Genomic DNA, 22,155 nt, shown 5'->3' with positions numbered 1-22,155 from the left:
GTTGTATGACCTCGACCTCACCTCACGAGGGTGGAGGGGCAATCGGGATTTTTTGACCTTCTGGAACTAGGTACTACGTCACTGGTGCATACATCACCCGTTTTGAACCGGTACGAGAGACCAATACGGACAAGCCAATCATAACTGGCCTGGAAGTCGCTTCACGTGTTCGACACAACGTATAAACGGTTACGGATACCGAGTTGTCCTTAAGGTACTACTCCGTATGAGAGCTGAAGGGGACTCCAGAAAGGCAGTACACTAAGGTACCTAGTGTACACTCAATTCTGGACAGATATGAAGTACCATACTCAATACGAGTATCTGTACGAAGAACCTCCTGTCCGGAACTGTCCGGAACGAGCAGTCCCGATAGATCCCGACCAGGCTGAGTCACGTCACGACCGACGTCCATCTTCATCCAACAGCGTGCGGCGAAGATAATATGCTCGGCGACTTGGATCTTTCTGTCTCGGGGGAATGATGATGGTGCTAGTTAACCTCAGGCTGGCAGAATCCAGGAACCCGAGCCCGGGCTCATCCGGTGACTGCTCGTTCCCTTCCTAGTCTCTCCTATTCCCAGGAGGATCTTGTTTACATTCTGCTCGGCGACAAATGGGGACCCGTGATGGCCTGTCTAAGTTGCGTGGTATATAAAGGAGCATGTTGCCGTAGCCTCAGGATTATTTGCCTCTTGATCTAGGTCCGACTCCAGTTATCCGACCATATTTTGTGACATACCTGTATACGAAGTTGCGAGACACCCAATATCGATACATTTTCTGTCCCTTCATGACCGCCTAGACGGACAATTACCATTTCGACCATGTTGTCATCAAGAATATCTGCCAGACGCTGGACCTCAAACCATGTCTCGCTGGCTCGAACCGCGGCCCTCGCTCGCCCCAACACCCTGATCACGGGGTGGCCCGCTGTTCTTCCAGCAGCCTGCCAATACCCGTCCCCTCCTAGCCCTCGAGCCTTTTCAACCACACCGATCATCCATCCCCGGCAGTTCCTGCGGCCAAGTCAGAATGAATATATGCAGCGGACCCGCCTATACCGATCCCCCCCGAGCTGGCGATCCTTCTCGACCACCCCGGCCGTCCATCTCCGGGACTTCTTCCCGCCGATGGAGACGGAGCAAATCCGGCGGACCGCCCCGGCATGGCCGCACAAGGGCTTTTCCATGGACGAAATGCTCGCCGTTCAACCGGGCCACCGTGAGCCCAGGACCTGGGGCGATTGGGTCGCGTGGAAACTAGTCCGCCTCGCCAGATATTGCATGGACCTGGCAACGGGGCTCAAGGATGGGCAGCAGGTTGATCCGAAGAACCCCACGACCGCAGTTGTGGCGAGTAAGCCCCTGACAGAAGCGCAGTGGGTTCGTCTTGCTCCATCTTCCTCGTCGACAAGATTGAAAACCGTTTGTCTTTGTACTGACAACGTTTGATACATAGCTTGTGCGCTTTGTATTCCTCGAGAGCATTGCAGGAGGTGAGTCTCTTGCAGTCGGGTCAAGAACTCCAATACTCCTTTCCCTCTTCGACTGCCCAGCGGGCCGTAATCTCGTCCTTCAGACATTGGCTGACATTTCCCGCACACAGTTCCCGGTATGGTAGCCGGTATGCTCCGTCATCTCAACAGCCTCCGCCGACTGAAACGTGATAACGGCTGGATTGAAACGCTCCTCGAAGAGAGCTTTAACGAACGCATGCATCTCCTGACTTTCATGAAGATGAGCGAGCCTGGTTGGGTATGTGTACAACGGATTGGTTGCAATGAAGGACTGATCTGACAGCCAAACAGTTCATGAAGATCATGCTCATCGGCGCCCAAGGCGTCTTCTTCAACAGCATGTTCCTCGCTTACCTGATCTCCCCGAAAATATGCCATCGCTTCGTTGGCTACCTCGAGGAAGAGGCGGTCCACACTTACACGCGCTGCATCCACGAGATCGAAGCCGGTTTGCTTCCGAAATGGTCGGACCCTGAATTCCGAATTCCAGACCTGGCAGTGCAATACTGGAATATCCCTGAAAACAAGAGGACGATGAAGGATTTGGTACTATACATCCGGGCTGATGGTAAATGATTTCCTCCCTTTCGTTTCGCTCAAGTTCATACAGAATTTCTTGCTGACATTTGTGCGACTGGTCACAGAGGCTGTCCATCGGGGAGTCAATCATACCCTGGGGAATCTCGACCAGGCCGAGGATCCGAACCCGTTCGTGAGTGAGTACAAGGGCGACCAACAGCCGAAGGCTGCCTTGAAGCCTTCTGGTTACGAACGAGCCGATGTGATCTAAAAAAAGGAACTCGTTAAAGTCGGACAACGAGTAAGAGGGCCATGGTAATTTTTTTCTGTTCCTTTTAAAGAAAAATAACGAAGAAGACGGGGAGGGTGGGGTGGCAATTCGACGGCGTTTAGAAGACATCGAAGGATGATACCACAATAATCGAGCAGTTCTTAGGCGTTCGCCGGTTGGATTTCGGGCCATAAAGGAGTATCTCCACTCATTGTACTGAATAAGATATGTAGTCTGCTCGACAATGAGACGCACGGTGCGCACGAAAATGCTAACCCCGGGGGGGAAGTTGCACCAGATGAGACGATACTTCCCGAACCCTAAGATTATGATTCCTTAGTGGAGTCGAAGGCCAGTCAGAACTTCTCCGGCGATCTCCATCACGAGTCAAACAAATGCTGGACCAACGCTGCCGGGCGACACAAGTAATACCTACCTATAATCAGCAGAAATCGCATTCGAACTGGAACCGAACCTATTCGTGAAAAATCGCGCGAAGGGAATATAGCCGCGTCACGTTAGCGGATCCCGATTCTTCTCAGCACCATTGCCGGCAGGAGGGCCGGTCCCCGGACGGGACAGGATAGATCGAGTACTCCGTGCCTGGTCGAAACTACGATGTGTCAGACAGCTGAACAGCCGCTCAAAGGATGGTTGAAGGTTTGGCGATGTCGTCGGCCCGTCTGCCACTAAAGGTCAAGAGGGGACTTCTTGTGATGTGATGTGACGTGACGAGCTAATAATTAGACGGCGAAGTGAAACTTCGTAGTAAATCTACGACGAGAGTCTGCGTCAACTCTGTGGGGCGGCTGGTGGGGTGATTCTATAAATAGTAGTCAAGAAGGAGGACGAGGGCATTGACCAACTCGAGGGCAGGGGTCCTGCGAATCAATTCTTGGCTCCTGTTCCGAATACAAAGATGTTGGTCGATCGATCATGACATGCTGCCGTTTACCAACTTGTTGGTAGCCGAGTAGAGGCGACTACGACTTGATGAAGCTTCACTAGAAGTGGTGAGCAAAACTGTGTCAGAGAGAAGCGACAACTGCGGCAAGAAGGGCATACTGTACGTTGTAAATATCCAACTCCGTAGCAATACCTAAGGTAAGGAATTAAGGATACCTCATAATCCGTAGTTCCCGACGCCCTTTGGCGCAACTGAATACCTTATGTACGGATACTAAAGGTATCAGGTGTTTATACTGCTCACCAACGATCTACATCCAGGTTTGAAGAGGTTTATGATTGGATTATGTTTGAGGCCTTTACAATATGGCGTACAAGGGAGACAAGGCAATCATTCGAATTTGCATCTGAAGAAACACTACGGAGTACGAAGTACAGGCCGCTTCATAAGGTACCTTACCTTACCACCCATATCAGCAGGTGTCTAAGTACCTACTTTATAGAGGTACTTAGATGATAAGGTATAGTCCCCTTAATAAACGATGAAGGGACTGCCACTGTGACTCCACTAATAATCAGCTAATTACCTCTGGCGCCGTTACATTCCCCGTATTCACATAGGTACTCAGTACGTACTCCGTACGTTGTAAGGTGAGGCATGTTTTAAGGTACCTTAGCTTTCCAATTTCCCCTCACCCAGAATCTCTCCTTCGGGTCTGGTCGCAGGCCTCCCCTGAGAGATCACCGTCCCCACCTAAACCCGTCTACCTTATACCTTATGTAGCGGCTTTTAGCGAAGAAAAGCCACCAAAGCCCATACCGAGAGTTACTCCTTCATCCTACTATATCTCGACTACGTCTTCTTCAATCCGATACCAGAGCCGATCACTCTATCTACCACGCAGTCATCGCAAGTTGCCCCACCGTACAGAGCGAGTAGACGAGAGAGCGACGATAATCAAGGCGAGTTCCAATTGCAAAGAGGACGACCGCGACGCGAACGGCAAACCCCTGTCGTCCTATTGCACTTCTGAGCCATTCAACCACACGGTAATCTTTGGAACCAACAAATCGAGTTACTCGTACGTCCTATGTATGTACTATGCGTCCGTACTTGTGCTATATCCTGCATAACCGCATCAGCGCTCGGTCTGCACAGCCCCAGGGCGGTGCTGTCAGTGCCTGAAAGCGCCGACCATCTATCCCATACAGAGACGCATGCCTGCACACACACACACACATATCCGTACACCTTCGCCTCCCAATTCCCGAGTTCCCAGTCATCTGTACTAAAGACAGAAACATCACCTCCCCCCTCGTGTCTGTACCTATACTGTGCCCTGACGTATCTCTTCCGCAGCGATGGACCAAGAAGCCCATCAGCGCGGCCGCGCTCTGTCCGCGGGGCATCAGCGTCAGCCTCATTTAAGGCAATCCCCTTCTCCTTCCCCTGGTCAATTTCCTCCCACGAACGAGACAAACGCCATCCTTGGGTTGGGCCTCGACCAGTGTACTGCTCCCTCTCAAAGCGCCGACTTCACGTCGTTCAACGGCGCCAACGATTTCCTCGACGGCCAACAGCACCACAACCACAACCACAACCAGGCTTTCGCGCACCCTTCCCTTCAGGGCCCCTCCAACTCTACCGCCTTCGCCGCCAACCAGAACCAGTCGGGCTTTCTCGACCCAAACTTCGCTTCCGGCGCCGACTTCTCTCTCTTTCCCGGTGGCAGTAACGGCTCATGTAACGACCCTACGGCCGACCACTTCAGCTCGCCTCTCTTTGACCAGAGCTTCGGGTCTGACGATATGACTTCCATGACAATACCACCAACTCATCACTCCTCCGCGCCTTCGCATCTCCTCAACCCCGATGCCCATCACTCGCCATCCTTCAACCAGCATCAGTTCTCGTCTCCATCTGGTGGCGGCCATTCGAGGCACGCATCTCTCGGCCCCGAAGCTGCCCTACTGCCCAGTCAGCTGAACGAATGGAGCCAACCCCAGTTCCAGTCTCATAGGAGGAGTCCTTCCGCGCATTCTGAAGTGTCATCGGCAGCGCACTCCCCGAATCTCGTGGGCTCGGATACATTCGATCCCGTCGACCACCACTCCCCCTTGCAGCAACCCTCGGACCCGGCCCTGTATTCCCAGATACAGGGCTTCGACAACTTTACCATTTCTGACCCAACGCACAGTAGCCCGAACCTCCCTTCTCGGAGCCCCTCGCACAGCCCCATCGTCTCTCCTCGCATCCTTCCTGAATCGGTGCCCGAGATACATCAACAACTACCCAACTTCAGCGGCATGGGCAACCAGAACGCCGGTTATACTGGACTCCAGGCTCACGAGGCCTTCCCCTCCTTTCAACAACACGGCGGCGGGCCTGATATGTCCCAGGTTGCCCCTTCGATCAATATCGAGTTCGCCCCAACAGCTAAGCAAAATGCTTTTGAACCTTCCAAGACGCCCATAGACCAGGATTCCTTGACCCCGCCGGAAAGAGGTGAGCGAGAACTCAGGAGCCCCCACGTGCGCGTTCACGGCTAACCATCTTCTCCCATGTTTGTGTGTTTAGGTCGTCCCCGTTCTCGCCCGCGCGCATCGACGGATCCCTTCAACAACGGAGGCATTGTTGTAGGGCGAATCCACAGCCCTGGCCTGTCCCCGAACTTGAGCTCCAATACGGCTGCGCGGTCCGACGCCTCGCGATCGCTTTCGCCCCTTGACCGCCAAGCTACGAGTCCGTCCCGTAGGCGTCAGTCGACATCAGCAGTACCTAATAATGTCATTGCTCTTAGGCTGGCGGATCCGGAATATCAAAACACCCAGGACAATGGCACCACCAAAAGGGTACAGAAGCACCCGGCGACGTTCCAGTGCAATCTGTGCCCCAAACGGTTCACTCGAGCCTATAATCTGCGATCCCACTTGCGGACGCACACGGACGAGCGACCGTTCGTCTGTACGGTCTGCGGCAAGGCGTTCGCCCGGCAGCACGATCGCAAGCGACACGAAGGACTCCATTCCGGGGAGAAGAAATTCGTGTGCAAGGGTGAGCTCAAGGCAGGTGGGCAGTGGGGTTGCGGCCGGCGCTTCGCGCGAGCCGACGCGCTCGGTCGCCATTTCAGGTCGGAGGCTGGTCGCATCTGCATCAAACCGCTGCTTGACGAGGAGATGATTGAGCGGCAAAGAACCCTGCAAGAACAGCACAGGCAGCAAAACATGGCACAGGGCCTAGTCGCGCCTCATTCCGCCATGGCAGTGGATACGGGCCCCGGGTATTCCATGGAAGCAACTGGCCAGTGGCTGCCACAAGCCCTGCTCGCCCAGTACCCTGTGCTAGCTGGCATAAACTGGTCGGCGCCAGATGCCAGTAGCGGTCTGGAGGATGAGCTGTCAGGACGGTCGTCGTTCGATGCCAGCGATTATGAAGGCGACGAAGGCGGGTACGTCAGTGGGCCGGGTACGGGCTTCGGCGACGGGGGAGTGAACCAGAATTTCGGGGAGGTGGGATATGCCAGTGACTATGGGAGTCGATAAAACATTCGCATGTTCGCCCGTTTTGCTTTTATTTGTGCTTGTTGCAGTTCACGATTACGATCCCAATTTATGACCACAGCATGTCAGTCATTTCCGTCTTTTTCTTTTCTTTTTTCCTTCTTATTTCTTCTCCCTTCCGCCCCCTTTTCTTTCTTCTTTCTTTTCTTTTCTTTGCTTTTTCTCTCTTCTCATACTTTCATATATTCCCCCTTGTCGGTGATCGGCGTTTCCATATTGAAAGGGTGGCTACCTCCCGTGGGGTGCTTAGGCTTAGGAGGGACTGACAGAAGGAAGCGGACGCAATCGTCAAGTAAAGGAACCCCGAAGGACCCCCGGGAAGCTTCAGCTTTTTGGTCTGGATTTGGATGAGCTGAAGATATTGGACAATTATAGAAGGCAATTTTGGGGGGATAGATACCATGTTCAATTTGCAAATCATGTTGTTTCTTTTGTGAACCGCGAAGTAGGCTGAACAGTTTACATGGCTTTTCCTCCAGGGGTCTTACTGGGGTGAACTATCGGCGTCCGTCTGTTTTCCGTTCCTTGCCGCAATTGCAGTTACCAAGCCTTTGGCTGTTCTTTGACCCAATAGCATGGGATTTCCTGAGGGCCTACCAAGTGTCGAATACAGCGTAACCGTCAAGGGATAAATACACGTACGATTAGAACGGTTAGATTGAGAGGTTCAAAATTGATTATATTAAAGCTCTTAGTAAGGCATGGTCTGTGCCCATGCGACACTAGGGACCACGTTATGGTCCTGTGCCCATGCGACACATCGATCGGACAATTACGAATCGAACTCCCCCACTAACTGAGGGTTGATTACTAACTACTTCCACGAGTCATAACTGACCTCCGTTTGTCAGCCTGTGTTGAAATCCCGCAGTGCTCCAACAGTAAATCGAGCCGCCCAGAAACGATCCCGGAGGCATTTCCTATCTAGTATACGGTCCGATACAAGACATCGCATGTCTGAGTAGCGGTATCCCGCATCCCCCCCTGGGTCCTCCGCAAGCGCCTATCCTATTTAGGCCGCGCTACTAAGGACGTTCCTCGGCTAGGAAATTAGCGTCTATAACCAAAGTCCCGGTATATCGTGAGATCGTGGATACAGGGAAGACGAAGAATTTTTATCCGACTCACCTTAAATACTTTAATATACGAATTCGCTACTATTTTAAAGATATTTATATTGATCTCAAGCTTTAAAATTTCACTATATCCTTCCCTTATCCGACGCCGCTTACGCCCTTAGGGGCATTAGTTAATTCATAACACTAACATCTTCGTATCCATGATCTCATAATATACCGGGACTTTAGGCAAAGACGCTAATTTCCTAGTCGAGGAACGCCCTCGGCAGCGCGGCCTAAATAGGATAGGCGCTGACAGAAGACCAGAATAGGGTATGCGGGATACCGCTACTCCGTATATCTTGCGGTGCCGTTTTCAACGGAAACTTCGGCGCATAGTAAAAGGCTACTCTTAACTCTTAATTCTTGTTGAGGAGCCATTGCGGTTGCCCCAACTTGGTTATAAACTCAAATTTCTGCCTGCAACGCAGCATGGAGTATATATTCATCATGTTCCCCTCCGTATCCTCTCACTCTCCCCTGATTTCTTGGACAAGTTACAACCATCCCTTTAACATCTGATCATTGTGATCTGAACGGAATAATCTCAAAAGTACTTTTTCTTCTTGCCTTGAACCGTACCCCCCTCCTCGCGATTCCTCTCCACAATGTCGCAGAACCAGGAAATCAGGATCGTCTCGGTCAAGAACGTTGAGATCACGGATGTTCCCATCCCTGACCTCCCCTCTGAAGAGTACATCCTCGTCAGGACTACGGCTGTTGCTGTCAACCCCTCCGACTGGAAGCATATGGTTTATGCGGAAGAGCTATGCTGCGTCGGCGCTCGTCTCGGCTACGACTATGCCGGTGTCGTTGAGAAGGTCGGTTCTGCCGTCACCAAGGATTTCAAGAAGGGTGACCGTATCGCTGGTTTCACCCACGGCGCGTGAGTAACCCCTCTACCTCCTGCGTATTCCACTTCCACGCTCGATCGAGTCTCGCTCAACGCCGGGTTTCGATTTAGGAACGGCCAGAGGCAGTCGGACGGCGCCTTTGCCAAGTACATTATTGTCAAGGGTGACATCCAGATGAAGATTCCCGATCACTTCACCGACGAAGAGGCTGCCACCCTAGGCGTCAGCGTCGCCACCGTCGTATGTCATGGTCTCCCCTGCCCTCACTCACCATGGGGTTCCAGATTTCGTTTCTCCGTATACCTCCTCATGAAAGCCCGCTGACAGTCTTTCTGTTCCGTCTTTAGGGCCAAGGTCTCTACCAGGCGCTCAAGCTACCGCTGCCCAACGAACCTACCAAGGAGCCCTTCCCCGTGCTCATCTACGGCGGCAGCACCGCAACGGGCGTGTACGCCATCCAGTTTGCCAAGCTCTCGGGCCTGAAGGTCATCGCCACCTCCTCCCCGCACAACTTCGACTACCTCAAATCCATCGGCGCCGACGCCGTCTTCGACTACAAGTCGCCCACCGTGGTCGAGGACATCCGGAACTACGCCAACGGCGCCCTGACCGTGGCCTACGACTGCCACGCCGGCGACGGCAGCAACGTTCTCTGCGCGCGGTGCCTTAGCGACGATGGGGGCAGGATCCACGCTTTGCTCGGCCCCAACGAGGAGGACATCAAGGCCGTCAACCCCAAGATCGAGTCCTCCTTCACCGCGGCGTACTCGGTCGTGGGAGAGGGTTACCACTCCTGGGGGAAGGTAGTTCCTCCGTCGCCCGAGGACTTTGAGTTCGCCAAGACGTTCATGAGTATTGTCCAGGAGCTCCTCGACCAGGGCAAGGTCAAACCTATCCGCATCGCCAAGAACAGGGGCGGCGAGAGCCTGCAGGGCGTGCTGAGCGGATTGAAGGAGCAGCAGGAGGGTAAGGTCAGCGGTGAGAAGCTTGTGTACACCATTTAAAACCTCGCAAGGTGGTGTAGCGGTCTCGCCTCAACTTATATAACGTATGTTGCTGAGGAACCGGGTAGCTCAGCTGAGATAGGCGCCTTAGCCGCGCTAGCGGCACCGTGACCAGCCTGAATAAGCGTCGACAATAGCCTTATTAATCGATCTGATCCTATTATAACGATCATAGTGATTGCCCTCCCGATGGAAGCCGGTGCCCTGCACACCAGCACCATGGAACTCATGTCCACTGACCACGTGTAAGGGGGGCACAGACAAAAGCACCGACTTCTTTTGCACCGATCCTGGCTGCGACAGTTCCATATGAGGACGAGTATCGATTTACACATCGACTTCGATTGGTATAATCAAGGCAACAAAGCCGTTACGCATTGAAGACCTGTTGTAGACACCGATTCACCATGACCTGCAGCTTCGGGGCACGTCGGCGGGGCTGAAGTCTCGGGGCTCGACTCGGAGACGGCATTCATTCGCGACGCCTTGTCCCAGGAGCCCCACGATTGGGCGAGACCAGCGTAATGTGAGCCACGTAGGGCGTTTTACTTCGTAGCCCCACGCTGCAAGCCAACGTGTTAGATGAACTTACGGAGTACAGAGATGCCGGATAGGCATGTCGACTTGCGGGCCGGGGTGCTGCGAGACAAGCAGCAGACGTTCTTCCCAACAGATTCTTCCCTGCCGAGTCATTGTGGTCGCTGGTGAGGTACGAGAACAGAATCTGCGGGCCTTTTCTGCTGAGGTTCTTTGTTTCCGGCATGTAATGCTCATGCACGCAATACGGAAGAAGCTAGTTGGTAAATGAGCGCGCGAGTCTCGGGCATATGTGCCACTGCTAGATCCCGCTAGTCGCATCGGCTGCCGACCTTGAGTGAGCAAGTTGGCTTTGTTCTGATGCAGTCGCGGACCATGGTAGGTAAAAACTTTGGCGCTGAGGTATAACAAGCCCCCGTCGAGGGGCAGCAGGTGTTCTATACAGCCTGAGTCCCGTCTCGTCGTGGTGCGCCGTGTGGCAACGTAGCAGCTCTCCGTTACTCCTCCGTGAATCGACACATATGATGCCAGTATGGAGTACCAAAATCCCATTCGAGTAATGAGAGACATTGAGACCCCCAGAATTCTATCTTTCGCCACCATCCAGTCGGGTCTGACCGCCAAAAGCAGTTGGATGAACCGGGACCTTGCCTGTTAGGCGGTGCCTCAACTAGAAAGAAAAAGACATTAATGGAAAGATGGTGGTAAAGCGGCAATTTCTGTTCATGGTTCGGGAACGGGAACGACAGCGCATGGGGCCGCCACGACAAGGGACAGGTGCCATTGAGACTGGCCGAATGGTCACCTTGATGCCCCATTGCCCTGAACATGTCCACAACAGGTAATTACCCAGGAAGACCACTCGCGTGGCATTGCATTAATGCTCCGACGGATGGAGGAGCACAGCAAAAACATTCGGATATAGAAGGCCATTGAAGAAAAATGGATTCTGGGCAGTTTCGGTCTTGTTTGGCGCATCTTTTGCTGTTGATGGCGCATCTCTTGAGGCATGGCATTGGTGTTGCCTTGGCGGACGTTGAGGCGGTGAAGGAGACGCGATACCGCTTTGGGCATGTTGCTGGGTAAGGGGTCTCGAATGAGTGGACGATCATGTGTCGAGACGGGGCAGTCATGTAGGAAGTACATCACAATGTAACTTTGGGTATTCGTTGGCCGATTTTAGTTCCCGAAGCCTGCGTCTGCGTCTCCGTCTTTAGGAGGCATGAATCACTGTCGGTGTCTCGTACCTTATGTTCGTCTATGTACGTATGTACGTACTCCGGACATCCCGATGGATCAAAGCTTGGGAAGCATGAATGTTATTATCCATCACATACCATTTACTCAAAGCATGTCATCTTGTCCAACTGCTCAACTGCTTGAGGATGGATCTCTGGCCAGCGATCAGAAAAAGGGGAACCTGTCGGACGTTTCCCAGAAATGCACAATACGATTTGGGGGAGGGGATCATCAAACCGTCCTGGCTCCGTAGTGGTTTCCCTACATGGGTCGCATGCGCATGGCTGCCCAGCCGTTATGTATCGGTACCTCATCGTTCTTTACCACACCCTGCGTACTCCGTACAGCGCGTTTCCTTGCGGTTCTTTGCGCGATGACGTCTCCGCCTGCCTATTGATTTGACCACCGACGGCTCCAGCCTTAGCGTACTGTTCGAAGACGTGAAGTGGGGGGAGGGAGCGGACACGTCGGGGTTGTCTGGATAGCCCCGGGTCATCGTGGTGTTCAGTGGAAATACCTATAGCGAGGTGTCTTGTGCGTGTGCAGACGCAGAATGTACGAAGTACATGCGTTTTAGGGCGAACGATTCGAGGTCACTATATCCGAGGTCATAATGGACAGGAAAACAATGACAAAGAGTCGGAAGACGACGGGATGGATGACTGAGGGCGGCCTCTAATATTTGTGCTTCGTAGGTGGCTAGTTGACGGTTGATTTGTCGATCCAGTGAGGGTTTGGCACGGGCTGGACAAGGGTCTAGGATCTTTGTTTCTTACTTTCCTTTCCTTTCCTTTCCTTTTTTTTTTTCTTTTTTTTTTTTTTTAAAAAAAAGAAAAAAAAGGTTGTTTAAAATGAGGGGTCGCAGGAGGGGTAATACCGGTGTTAATTTCAATTTTTTGGCGGAAAACGAGAACTCGTCGCCCAGCGTCACTCTATCCCAGCCTAGCTACATACGATTAACGACATCCCAAAAAGGGAGATCACGGAAAAGTGCGTAGGGTCCTACTTCGAACGAATACGCCTTTGATGGACAGACTTGTTCAAGTTGTTCGAGTGCCTATGTATGTACGTGTAGCTCCGACCCCCACCCTCCACATGCTGCTCCACGAAAGAGAGGGGTCGGTCACCTGGTAGAAAATAGCATCCCCGGGAGACGGGAAGGAATGGCATCACCTGGCAGGCTGGTCAAGGGGCTAATACCGCCACTACTGTCGACTAGGGGGGGCTTCGGCCATGTTTAGGACGGAAGTGGATGCCCCAGGGCAAGGGGTCTCACATGGACCAGCCAATGGGTTGAGGTCCCAGCCATCCAGCAGACACCACTGGGGCGTCCTGTATCAAAGCAACGGCAACGATAGGACGACCATAGATAGATTGGGAACATCGTCGGATTGTTGCACACACCTCTGATGCAGAAGCAATGGTGTGGGTGTATGTGTGTGCCCATCCGGTATGTGGTATGGAGTATGGAGTATGGAGTATGGAGTATGTACAACGTACACATCGCAGCGGACATAAATATCTCCTAATTACTTTACTGAGGACACAGGTGTGATTTAGTGTCCTCACAGGGTGGACGACGGATGGCTTGACTGGTTGATGGGATGGGGTAAAGGAGTAGGTACCGCGGGGCGAATAGAAGAGACAACAAGAGGAAAGACTCATCGTCGAGAAAGCGCGACCAGGACACGTCCGTTCCGTAAGGTACCTTACATTTAGCTCATTCCATATCCTGTTATCCAAAATTCAATCCCGTTTTCTTTTTCACTCTTGTACTTGTCATCCGGTTGCTTCCCCCTTTCAAAACCGGCCGTATACTCCAGGTGAGGGACCCGGCCAATTATCATCATATCTCCTCCTGCATTTTAGGCGTCAAAGAGGCTCGTAAGAATTAATTTCGGGTCGAGTGGACGTCCCGAACCGAGACAAGACGCGCTCTCAACCGACTTGTGGTGACGGCGTCGCTGCAGCGAGGGATAAGGGACGACTGGTTTGGGTTCTTCTGTTCCTGTTCCTCATCCTTCGTAGCTGCTCCGCCCTCGCACAAGTCAACGGTTCACCCCTTTCTTCTTTCTTTCTTTCTTTCTTCTTCCCTTTCTTTTCTTTGGCTTTGTCTCTTGCCCGGAGAGAAGTCAAGTCATTGTGCCTATCTACCTAACGGAGTAAGGGTGCCGTGATCGAAGAATACACCGCATCCCGTATCTACGATCAGGACGCCACGATCAGAACGAATTGTACCGCGATTATTATCCCATTTTGACAATCGTCGCACGGCATTTGCCAGATTTGGTTCGGGGTGGTTCCAGCTTGGCTAACCTCGACTGGGTTTGGCTATCCTGGATTCCTCTTTCTGCTTGGTCTTCTTCACTGGGGACAATAGGGTGGTGAAGAGAAGAGAGAGCTGATCTCATTTCGGTATCTCTCCCTTACCCTACAGCTAGGTACCTTACCTACCGAACTTACTACGCACTACAAACACCCAACCTACCATCAATCTCACGGCTGGCATCCGACACCAATTTCCAGTTCCTCCACTGCTGGATCACCGACAAGACGTGGCACAAAGCTGCATCCCTGCTTTCCCCACTGGCTACCTTACATACCCGCTATCGGTTTTGGTTTTTGTACGTCGTACCTTCCCGACCACCTACTAAAATCGTCATTTGGCAACCCCCCGTTCGGATCCCTGAAACTCTCTTGGAAACAGAGCAGTGAGTGGTCCGTTATCGATTAGGACGACCTCAAGTACCTGCCATTAGCATCGCTATTATTTTTTCCCTTGCTGTATTCCCCAGCCAACGCCTTTTCTCTCTGTCTCCCCCCCTCCCCCCCTTCTTTTTCTTTTCTTTGCTCCCCGGCTCTCCTTGTCCTGAAATCTTTGTACCAGCACATATATTACTTCTCTTATACCAAATCGTCTTAAGGGAGTAGAGGCAATTTTTGGGAGCGCCTCGGCACCCAGTCCTTCGTTCACCCCGCTGGCCTGGGTTGTTGAGTCAGAAGAGACCGCCAAGCAAATCGCTCCGGCCTTTCAACTCATGCTGTACCTTCCCCTGGCCTGCCGTTGTCTCTCTACCTAACACACGCCGACTGTACCGAGAACTAGACGAAGGATCATTCAACAAACGAGATAGTCAAGCGTGGGATTGTGGTTACCTTCCCACCAGATACTCGCAAGACGACCCCAACTATCACGAGACGACTGTGATCACCAAACATCCACTGCAGCTTCTAAGCTACACGCCACGCAAGGAACCCTCTCCGATTCGATACTGCGTCCATGATTTACACATTTCATTGTCGTGTATTCAATTCAAAATTCCACAATGGCTGCGGCCGAGGTTTTGGCCTTTCCAGGAAGCTTCCCAAAAAGCCCATGTGGTTGGAGAGTTGGCCAGCCATCGACGACTGGGTGGGATGAAGAAGACGTACGCATCCGCCTGGGCATGATAGCCCGGGCCTGGGTTTCAAAATGGTGGATTACTCAGGTATGCCTCTCTCTCCCTCTCCCCTCCCTTTTTTTTAACCTTTTTTCTATTCCCCCTTTCGTCCCCTTTCGTTTTATCTGCTTGTTTGGACTTTCATCGACAATAAGGGAGGGCCAAATACCGTCGGCATGGAAATGGGTCACTTACCCGGCTCCTCTAAACGCCGTCGGTAGTCTAAAAAGGCGCATGGTCCCGGCCGGTATTTAACTCTGACCGGACCGTCTTGGGGTGCCCACCGTTCTTTTCCCTCGCAAACAACTCGCTAACTGTCGCCCCCGTGCCGCAACTTACTCCGTAAATTCATAAGAAACTGATTCATGGCCTTACCTAGTCACGACGTAACGATGCTCAACCCTTCGGTTCCACCCCCCGCGTCCCATCAACCCCCTTGAAAGTACCCAACTGTTCGCCGAGGTGGTCTCGACGTTTCGCCTGCCCTCCCGAACCTCAGGAACCCTCCGAAGACCTCATGAATCCTAGTTCTACCGACGCCCTGGTGGTCCGACAATTGCCCCCATCTGACGTTGCGGCCCCGCTTCCTCCACCGTCTGACGAACAGGAGAGGCCACGCCAACGCCGCAGCGGGGATGCCCTGTTCTCCGACCCTACCCAGGAGTTTGAGATTGATTTTTCTTCGCAACACGGCTTCCGGGAAGCGAAGAAGAAAAAGGCGGCGAAGGCAGCACCTAAAAAAGCGGTCACTAATAACAACGACGGTGACGACACGAAGCAGAACGACGAAGGAGGCGGCGATGGTGGCGACCAGGGAGGCAACCACGGAGGTGACGCCGGGGGAGACCAAGGAGGGGATGCCGGCAATAATGGCAGCGGAGCCGGAGGGGATGGTGATGGCGGCGACAAGAACAACGGAGACAATGGAGACAACGGAGCAGGCGACAATAACGCCACGGGCGACCCGAGTCCTGCGGATGACTGGGGCACCTTCACGTCGGCGAAAACGAAGAAGGGTAAGAAGGGCGCCGTGGAGGAGTCCACCAACTTCCCTGAGGTACCATCATCCAAGTTGGACTCGTTTCAGGAAATCACTCTCGACGACCCAGGTATAGGGTCTGGGACACTAGATCTCAATCTCGGTTCGACGGATACCAAGGGGACAACATCGTTTGGCGCCTGGGGGTCGAGTTGGAATACTGGGAATAGCTTGGATTTCGCAGGCAGCAAAGACTCCTTCGGGAATGCGGCGGCCGAAAACAAAGAGGATGTCGATTCGAACCCCTGGGGCCTCGGCAAATCAAAGTCGAAGAAGGATGATTCCTTCGATTTCGGGTTCACCTCGGGGGGTACAAAGAGCCAAGATCTGGGTACCTCCGGAGCGGTGGATGATCTCACTGGCGCGTGGGGCCTGAGTTCTACAAAGAAAAAGGGCAAGAAAAGCGAGCCAGAACCTGAGCCTGAGCCTGTCCCCCCTCCGGCTCCTGATCCAGAACCTGCCGCAGAGCCTTGGCTTGCTCCCGCTGCAACTGCGAAGTCCAAGAAGAAGAAGAAGAAGGGATCAGTAGATCCTGATCCGCCGCCGGCACTGGCCCCGCCGCCAGTGGAACCCGAACCTGAGCCGGAACCGCCCAAAGAGGAACCGAAGGAAGATAACCTTTGGGATGCCTGGGGTGGCGGTAGTAGCTCCAAAAAAACCAAGAAGGGTGCCGTCATGGAGGTCAAGGAACCAGAACCAGAACCAGAACCAGAACATGTGCCGGGGCCACCCCCCGAACCGGAGGCGAAGAAATCCGACGTCATCTGGGGTGCCTCTACGACATCAACGTCCAAGAAGGACAACAAGAAGAAGAAGAAGAAAGGTGTATCTGCGGACCCAGAACCTCTCCCAGCCGTGCCTGACCCAGAACCAGCCGCTGAGCCCGAGCCCGAGCCTGAGCCTGAGCCCGAGCCTGCGCCAGAACCGGAAAAGAAGGCCGATATCTGGGGTGACTTCACCGACACGACCTCCAAAAAAGATAAGAAAAAGAAGAAAGGCGTCGTCGCCGACCCGGAACCTCCTCCGGCAGTTCCGGACCCAATACCCGCGGCAGAGCCGGAGCCGGAACCGGCACCTCCAAAATTTGATGACGCATGGGGTGTGAGCACTTCCGCTAAGGATAAGAAAAAGAAGAAGAAGAAAGGTGCCGTAGAGGAAGCGGCGCCTGAGCCGCTGCCACCTGCACCAGAGCCGGCCAATGAAGACAGCTTCTGGGACGACCTGGGCAGTAAAAAAGAAGAAAACCCCAAGCCTGAGCCTGAGCCCGAGCTCGAGTCTGTTGATATCTGGGGCACTTCGACGTCCAAAAAAGACAAAAGCAAAAAGAGTGCTCTCTTGGACCTCGACCCCGAACCTGAACCCGCAGCCCAGTCAAGCGGCTGGGGCATATGGGGCCTTGGCGGCTCCCAAAAGGATAAGAAGAAGAAAGGTACTAGTAACGAGTCGGATCCTGTGAAACGGCGGTGCCGTTCGATCGGACTTCTCGACAGCAACCCTCTACCCCTTCTCACGGAACTCCGAAACTGACAAGTGTAAAGGCAAAGAAGCGAGCGCCCTAGTCGAATATGGAGAGGAGCCCTCGCCGCCAATGGAGGTGCCTCCCGCGGTTCCGGACGTAGACGAACCCGTCGAACTTGATGAAGGAGAGCCACCCTTAGACTCGGTGCAGCCAGATCCTGTCGAAGAGGGCCAGGATACCAGCGCCAAAACCGAGGACAGCGGCCTGGGCTTCTGGGGCCTCTCGTCGAAAAAGAAGTCAAAGAAGAACCGTAAGGATATATTTGGCGAACGATGCATTACCGCGCGCGCCATCCCCTCCAACACTAGACATGGACATGACTAAGCATAAAGCAGAACCGGAACCGGAAAAGGAGAAGCTGTCCAAAACGAAAGAAAAAGAACCCAAGCTAAGCGAGAAGGAGTTGAAAAAGCTCGAGAAGGAAAAAAAGAAAGCCGAGAAGGAAGAAGCTGCCCGCAAGGCGCAGGAGGAAAAGGAAGCTGAAGAGCAGGCACAGCGAGAAGAAGAAGAGCGGCTTGCCCGCGAGGCGGAGGAGGCTGCTGCGGCTGCCGCGGCCGAAATAGCCCGGCAGGAAGAAGAAGAGCGCGAAAGGGCTGAAGCCGAGGCTGCGCAGATCCTTGAGGAAGAGGCACAGTTAGAAGCTCTACTCGCCAAGAAGGCCAAGCGAGGCAAACTGCCCAAGAAGGACCAAACCACTCTTGACGGTCTGCAGGAGGCCGCTAACAAGCGTGCTAAGGAGAAAGCCGCCAAAGAGGAGGAGGAAAGACTCGCCGCTGAGGCGGAGGAGCAGGCGCAGCGGGAGAGAGAAGAGGCCGAAGCGGCAGCAGCAGCAGAAGAGGCGGCAGCGGCAGAGGCAGCAGCAGCGGCAGAGGCGGCAGCAGCGGCAGAGGCGGCAGCAGCGGCAGAAGCAGCAGAGGCTGAAGCGGCGGCGGCGGCTGCAGCTGAAGCATCCAAGAAGAAGTCCAAGAAAAGCTCTTCCAAGACAGAGAAGGAGTCCAAGGCCAAGTCAAAGAAGTCGTCCAAAGACAAGGATGAGGAGAAGAGCGAGGATAAAGAACTGGAGGAGGCCATCGGGGAACTCAGTCCCGAACAGGTCGAGGAGCTGCTGGCGGCAGAAGAGCCTGTCACCAGCAAACCGAAGCCCGTTAATGATGCATTCAGCTTCTGGGGCATATCGACTTCAAAGAAGTCCGGCAAGAAAGGTTCGTCCCTATGCCATCATCCCCTGTACCCTTCCCCGGTGGAATCAACACCCACCCCCCAATATAGTCCTCTTCCCTAGATGTTCCATCACTTTATGATCTTCACCGAAACAAGCAGCATCTCACCTCGCGGTACCGAGATTGCATTGCTGACTCGTCACTGGGTTCAGAAGGTGCTAGCATCGACGGGAATGACACGCTCGCATCTTCTTCGCCCGAGGATGCATTGAAACCGTCCTCAGCCCGGAAGGTTGTGAGAGGCAAGATCGCTGACAGGTTAAAAGCTTTTGAACCCGTGGAAGAACCTCCGGTGGAAGAACCTCCGGTGGAAGAACCTCCAGTGGAAGAAGCGGTACCAGAAGTAGCGGCCGAGCCTGAACCTGAACCGGTACCCCCGCCTCCGCCCCCCGTCCCGGCCGCGGCTCTCACGAAAGAAGAGCGCAAGCGACTCAAGAAGGCAAAGAAGGCTGCACCAGCCCAAGCTGCGCCTGAGCCTGAGCCTGAGCCTGAGCCGGAGCCGGAACCCGAACCTGAGCCCGAGCCAGAACCCGAACCTGTAAAGAGCCAAAAATCCGATCTTCCGGGCTCCTTCCCCGAAGATGACGAGATTGTAGAAATCATCGACCTGGCGCCACCCAAGAAGAGCAGCAAAAAGAGCAAGAAACGGGCAAAGGAGCCTGTACCAGTAGAGGTCCCTCCCGAAGCCCCTCCTGAAGAACCCCCCGAGGAACCTCCCGAGGAGCCTGCCGAGGAGCCTGCTGAACGACCTGCTGAGGAGGAATCTGCCGAAGAACCCGCCGAGATACCTCCCGAGGTACCACCACCTCCTCCGGCTGTCCCTGATGTGCCCTTGACCCCGCCATCCGAAGAGTCTAAGCGTTCTCGAAAGGAACGAACAAGGGTCAACCGTGAAGGACCATCCTTGGGCGCATGGGCGGCTACGGCGCCACGCGAGCGGGAAAAGAAATCGTCCCGGACAGTGTCGGAGAAGAAGAAGAGGGAACGGGTTGAGAAGGAAGAGAAGGTCTCGTCGAAAGGATCTAGCTCGGACAAAGCGGAACGTGAGCGAGACCATGAACGGGACCGTGAGCGACATCGAAATCAAGACCGGGATCGAGACCGAGATCACGACCGTGGCGACAGGGCCAGGGAGACGTCTGCACGGCCAAAACTCATGTCCATGTTTAGTACGCCCCCTGTCACGCGAGCCACGACGACCCGCGACCGGAGACATGCATCAAGCACAAAATCATCGCGCCGACATTCGGTCGACGTTGGCGGCTTCACTTCGCCACCTCCAGAGGAAGCACCACCCATCTCATCTAAGGCCGCGAAGGTCCTGGGCATCAAGAACTCTAGCAGATCTGCAAGGCGTGCTCCGCCCCCAGAAGACGAGGACATTGTCATGGTCGGCGCCAACGGAGAAGAAACACCTTCCCAAAGATCGCGTAGACGCTCTAAATTGCCCAGGGAGGACGATGTTGTCATGGTCGAGGCTGATGGGCCGTCGGACCCCATTGCTCTGAAGCGTTCCAATTCCAGTGCTAAAAAAGGATTTGGTGGCTTCTTCAGCAATCTGAGGACTCCCAAGTCTGAGCGCCCAGAACGTCCAGAACCGCCTCGGCGTCGCAATACGTACGCCATGACGGACGACGAGGGAAGGCGGGAACACCGCCATAAAGGATACCCCGCTGACTATGGGGCTGGTGACGCCGCGGCAGCTGAAGAGGCAGAACGGGAAGCGCACCGGGCTGTTCGGAGAGCGAGAAGGGCTGAGCGAGAAGCAGCTGAGAGGGAAGCAGCCGAGCGGGAAGCAGCCGAGGCTGAAGGGGTCGGGCGAACAGCTGAGGAGGCACGCCATCACAAGGACAGGGATCGGCGTGAGCGGCGTCGAAGGTACGAAGAGGATGCCGAGGCGCGTAGGCAAGAGGAGAAGGAGGCGAGACGCGCAGAGAGACGTGCGGCACGGCAGCGGGAGGAAGAGGAGCGTCGCATGGCCGAGGAGGCAGAGGCAGAGGCTAGGCGCGCCGAACGCCGTCGCCGGCGTAAGGCACGTGAAGCGGCCGCCGCTGCGACAGCTGAAGAGGAAGACGCCGAGGCGAGGCGTGCGGCTCGAGAGGAACGTCGTCGTCTACGGCACATGGAAGCTCCAGATGACGAGGAAGCACGACGACTCAGGCGCGAAGCCCGACGAGCGGCACGTGCTGCAGGTTCTGGTGGTGGTGGTGGTGGTGGTGGCGAGGAAGACGATGGTGGGCACCGCAGCAGCCGTCGGTATCAGTCTGAGACAGAAGGTGTTTATCCAAGACACCGGTCCCACCGTGGCCACGAGTCCAAGCCGATGTGGCCCCACTCGGGCACTTCGTCTTGGGTGAAGGACCATTCGGATGCCGGACCACCACCGGAAGAGGGTACGGCGCAGAACGACGAGGAGGCTCGCCGCGAGAGGAGGGAGCGACGCCGGCGTGCCAGGATGGAGGAAGGTGGCACGGCCGACGAAGCTGATGATCAGCGGCGACGACGTACGCGACGTGAGGAGCGAGAACGGGAGAGGGACCGGGACCGGGACAGGGAGCGGCGTCATGGTGGGGGAACCATCGGTGGCACATCCGAAGGTAGCGACGAGCGGCGTCGGGCCTCCCTTTTCATGGACACGACACCGCGCAGCAGCTGGTGGAGGAAGATCACCGGTTGATCCGGTCGATTGACGGCGGTAAGGGGTCATTAGGCTTCGCATGTCTTGTCTGTCCGTATCATGTGTTTTTGTACCCGAGCAGGCCAGCACATCGGGTTTTCCGTTGTTGACACTCCCGCCTTGCGGCAGGAGACATATACCCCAACCTTGAATTTACTTGTATTTTTGGCCATCTTAGGTCGTAACATCGTACTGGTCTCGGAGGTCCTAAACCTGGTCTTCTTTGGATTATGCATGGGGCGAGTCGGGAGGAGGAACGGCTGGACAACCTTCATATATACTCACCCTTTTTGAAGGTCCAAATGTCATGCACTCCGCGAGTTCCTCGTTGGGTCATTTCTCGATCTATCTCTATGCGGAGACCACTTTGGGCTGCTGGCAGCCAATGCACCCGATGAAGCTACTATTTAAGTACAACACCTGGCTGGCTATAGCTCGTCAACGATATTGGGCAGCGACGCGGGATGAGGGGACTTGGCGCGTGAGAAGAGGTTATGGCATGCCGTCAAAATGGTGGGCCAATGGGACTGATTGCCACGGTAATGGAGGTGTGAGAGGTGAGTTTACTCGCTCCTTGGTCCTCCATAGCTTGACGGTGTGACGGTATATGGATGGGTTTGATAGGTGATTCCTTTTCTCTGGACAACCTAGAGCGATGCAATGAAGTTACGCAGACCAGTTGTTCGTGAACACGCGATCTTCTGATGCCCATCAGATGGTTGCATAAGGTAGA

At 54.3% G+C, this 22,155-nt stretch overlaps 4 protein-coding genes across 4 annotated transcripts; all 4 read left to right on the top strand.

Annotated features, from left to right (window-relative positions):
* The first annotated feature begins 624 nt into the window (after positions 1 to 624).
* On the top strand, positions 625 to 2,630 carry SODALDRAFT_138721 (alternative oxidase). Its single transcript, XM_028606765.1, has 5 exons — positions 625 to 1,384; positions 1,461 to 1,497; positions 1,608 to 1,756; positions 1,810 to 2,086; positions 2,163 to 2,630. Exons 1-5 carry the CDS (start codon positions 827 to 829, stop codon positions 2,306 to 2,308), a joined length of 1,167 nt encoding a protein of 388 aa, XP_028467626.1. The 5' UTR covers positions 625 to 826; the 3' UTR covers positions 2,309 to 2,630.
* Positions 2,631 to 4,576: 1,946 nt separating this feature from the next.
* Positions 4,577 to 6,757, top strand: SODALDRAFT_323143 (transcriptional regulator prz1; the record flags this gene model as incomplete). The annotated part of the gene is made up of 2 exons (XM_028609783.1): positions 4,577 to 5,720; positions 5,793 to 6,757. 2 exons carry the CDS (start codon positions 4,577 to 4,579, stop codon positions 6,755 to 6,757), a joined length of 2,109 nt encoding a protein of 702 aa, XP_028467625.1.
* A 1,517-nt stretch (positions 6,758 to 8,274) lies between these two features.
* Positions 8,275 to 9,910, top strand: SODALDRAFT_309387 (GroES-like protein). The gene is made up of 3 exons (XM_028609104.1): positions 8,275 to 8,779; positions 8,858 to 8,987; positions 9,095 to 9,910. The coding sequence occupies exons 1-3, from the start codon at positions 8,502 to 8,504 to the stop codon at positions 9,749 to 9,751; spliced, it is 1,065 nt and encodes a 354-aa protein (XP_028467624.1). The 5' UTR covers positions 8,275 to 8,501; the 3' UTR covers positions 9,752 to 9,910.
* Positions 9,911 to 14,636: 4,726 nt separating this feature from the next.
* Positions 14,637 to 21,576, top strand: SODALDRAFT_138561 (hypothetical protein). Its single transcript, XM_028606764.1, has 6 exons — positions 14,637 to 15,015; positions 15,347 to 16,829; positions 17,545 to 17,775; positions 17,861 to 17,976; positions 18,037 to 18,727; positions 19,012 to 21,576. Exons 1-6 carry the CDS (start codon positions 14,854 to 14,856, stop codon positions 21,420 to 21,422), a joined length of 5,094 nt encoding a protein of 1,697 aa, XP_028467623.1. The 5' UTR covers positions 14,637 to 14,853; the 3' UTR covers positions 21,423 to 21,576.
* Positions 21,577 to 22,155: the final 579 nt, after the last annotated feature.

This window comes from Sodiomyces alkalinus, assembly GCF_003711515.1.
Source record: "Sodiomyces alkalinus F11 unplaced genomic scaffold SODALscaffold_3, whole genome shotgun sequence".
Taxonomy (NCBI): domain Eukaryota; kingdom Fungi; phylum Ascomycota; class Sordariomycetes; order Glomerellales; family Plectosphaerellaceae; genus Sodiomyces; species Sodiomyces alkalinus.
The sequence above is the reverse complement of the archived record's forward strand: the minus strand, read 5'-3'. Positions and strand labels throughout refer to the sequence as shown.

What these genes read in the sequence shown, in the direction of transcription:
- SODALDRAFT_138721 (XM_028606765.1), top strand. Translation starts at nt 827, where the DNA reads ATGTTGTCATCAAGAATATCTGCCAGACGCTGGACCTCAAACCATGTC. An exon ending in AGATGAGCGAGCCTGGTTGG is followed by an intron (nt 1,757 to 1,809) that starts GTATGTGTACAA and finishes ACAGCCAAACAG; the next exon opens with TTCATGAAGATCATGCTCAT. An exon ending in ACTATACATCCGGGCTGATG is followed by an intron (nt 2,087 to 2,162) that starts GTAAATGATTTC and finishes GACTGGTCACAG; the next exon opens with AGGCTGTCCATCGGGGAGTC.
- SODALDRAFT_309387 (XM_028609104.1), top strand. Translation starts at nt 8,502, where the DNA reads ATGTCGCAGAACCAGGAAATCAGGATCGTCTCGGTCAAGAACGTTGAG. An exon ending in GCTGGTTTCACCCACGGCGC is followed by an intron (nt 8,780 to 8,857) that starts GTGAGTAACCCC and finishes GTTTCGATTTAG; the next exon opens with GAACGGCCAGAGGCAGTCGG. An exon ending in GCGTCAGCGTCGCCACCGTC is followed by an intron (nt 8,988 to 9,094) that starts GTATGTCATGGT and finishes TTCCGTCTTTAG; the next exon opens with GGCCAAGGTCTCTACCAGGC.
- SODALDRAFT_138561 (XM_028606764.1), top strand. Translation starts at nt 14,854, where the DNA reads ATGGCTGCGGCCGAGGTTTTGGCCTTTCCAGGAAGCTTCCCAAAAAGC. An exon ending in CAAGAAGAAGAAGAAGAAAG is followed by an intron (nt 16,830 to 17,544) that starts GTGTATCTGCGG and finishes ACAAGTGTAAAG; the next exon opens with GCAAAGAAGCGAGCGCCCTA. An exon ending in AAAGAAGTCAAAGAAGAACC is followed by an intron (nt 17,776 to 17,860) that starts GTAAGGATATAT and finishes AGCATAAAGCAG; the next exon opens with AACCGGAACCGGAAAAGGAG.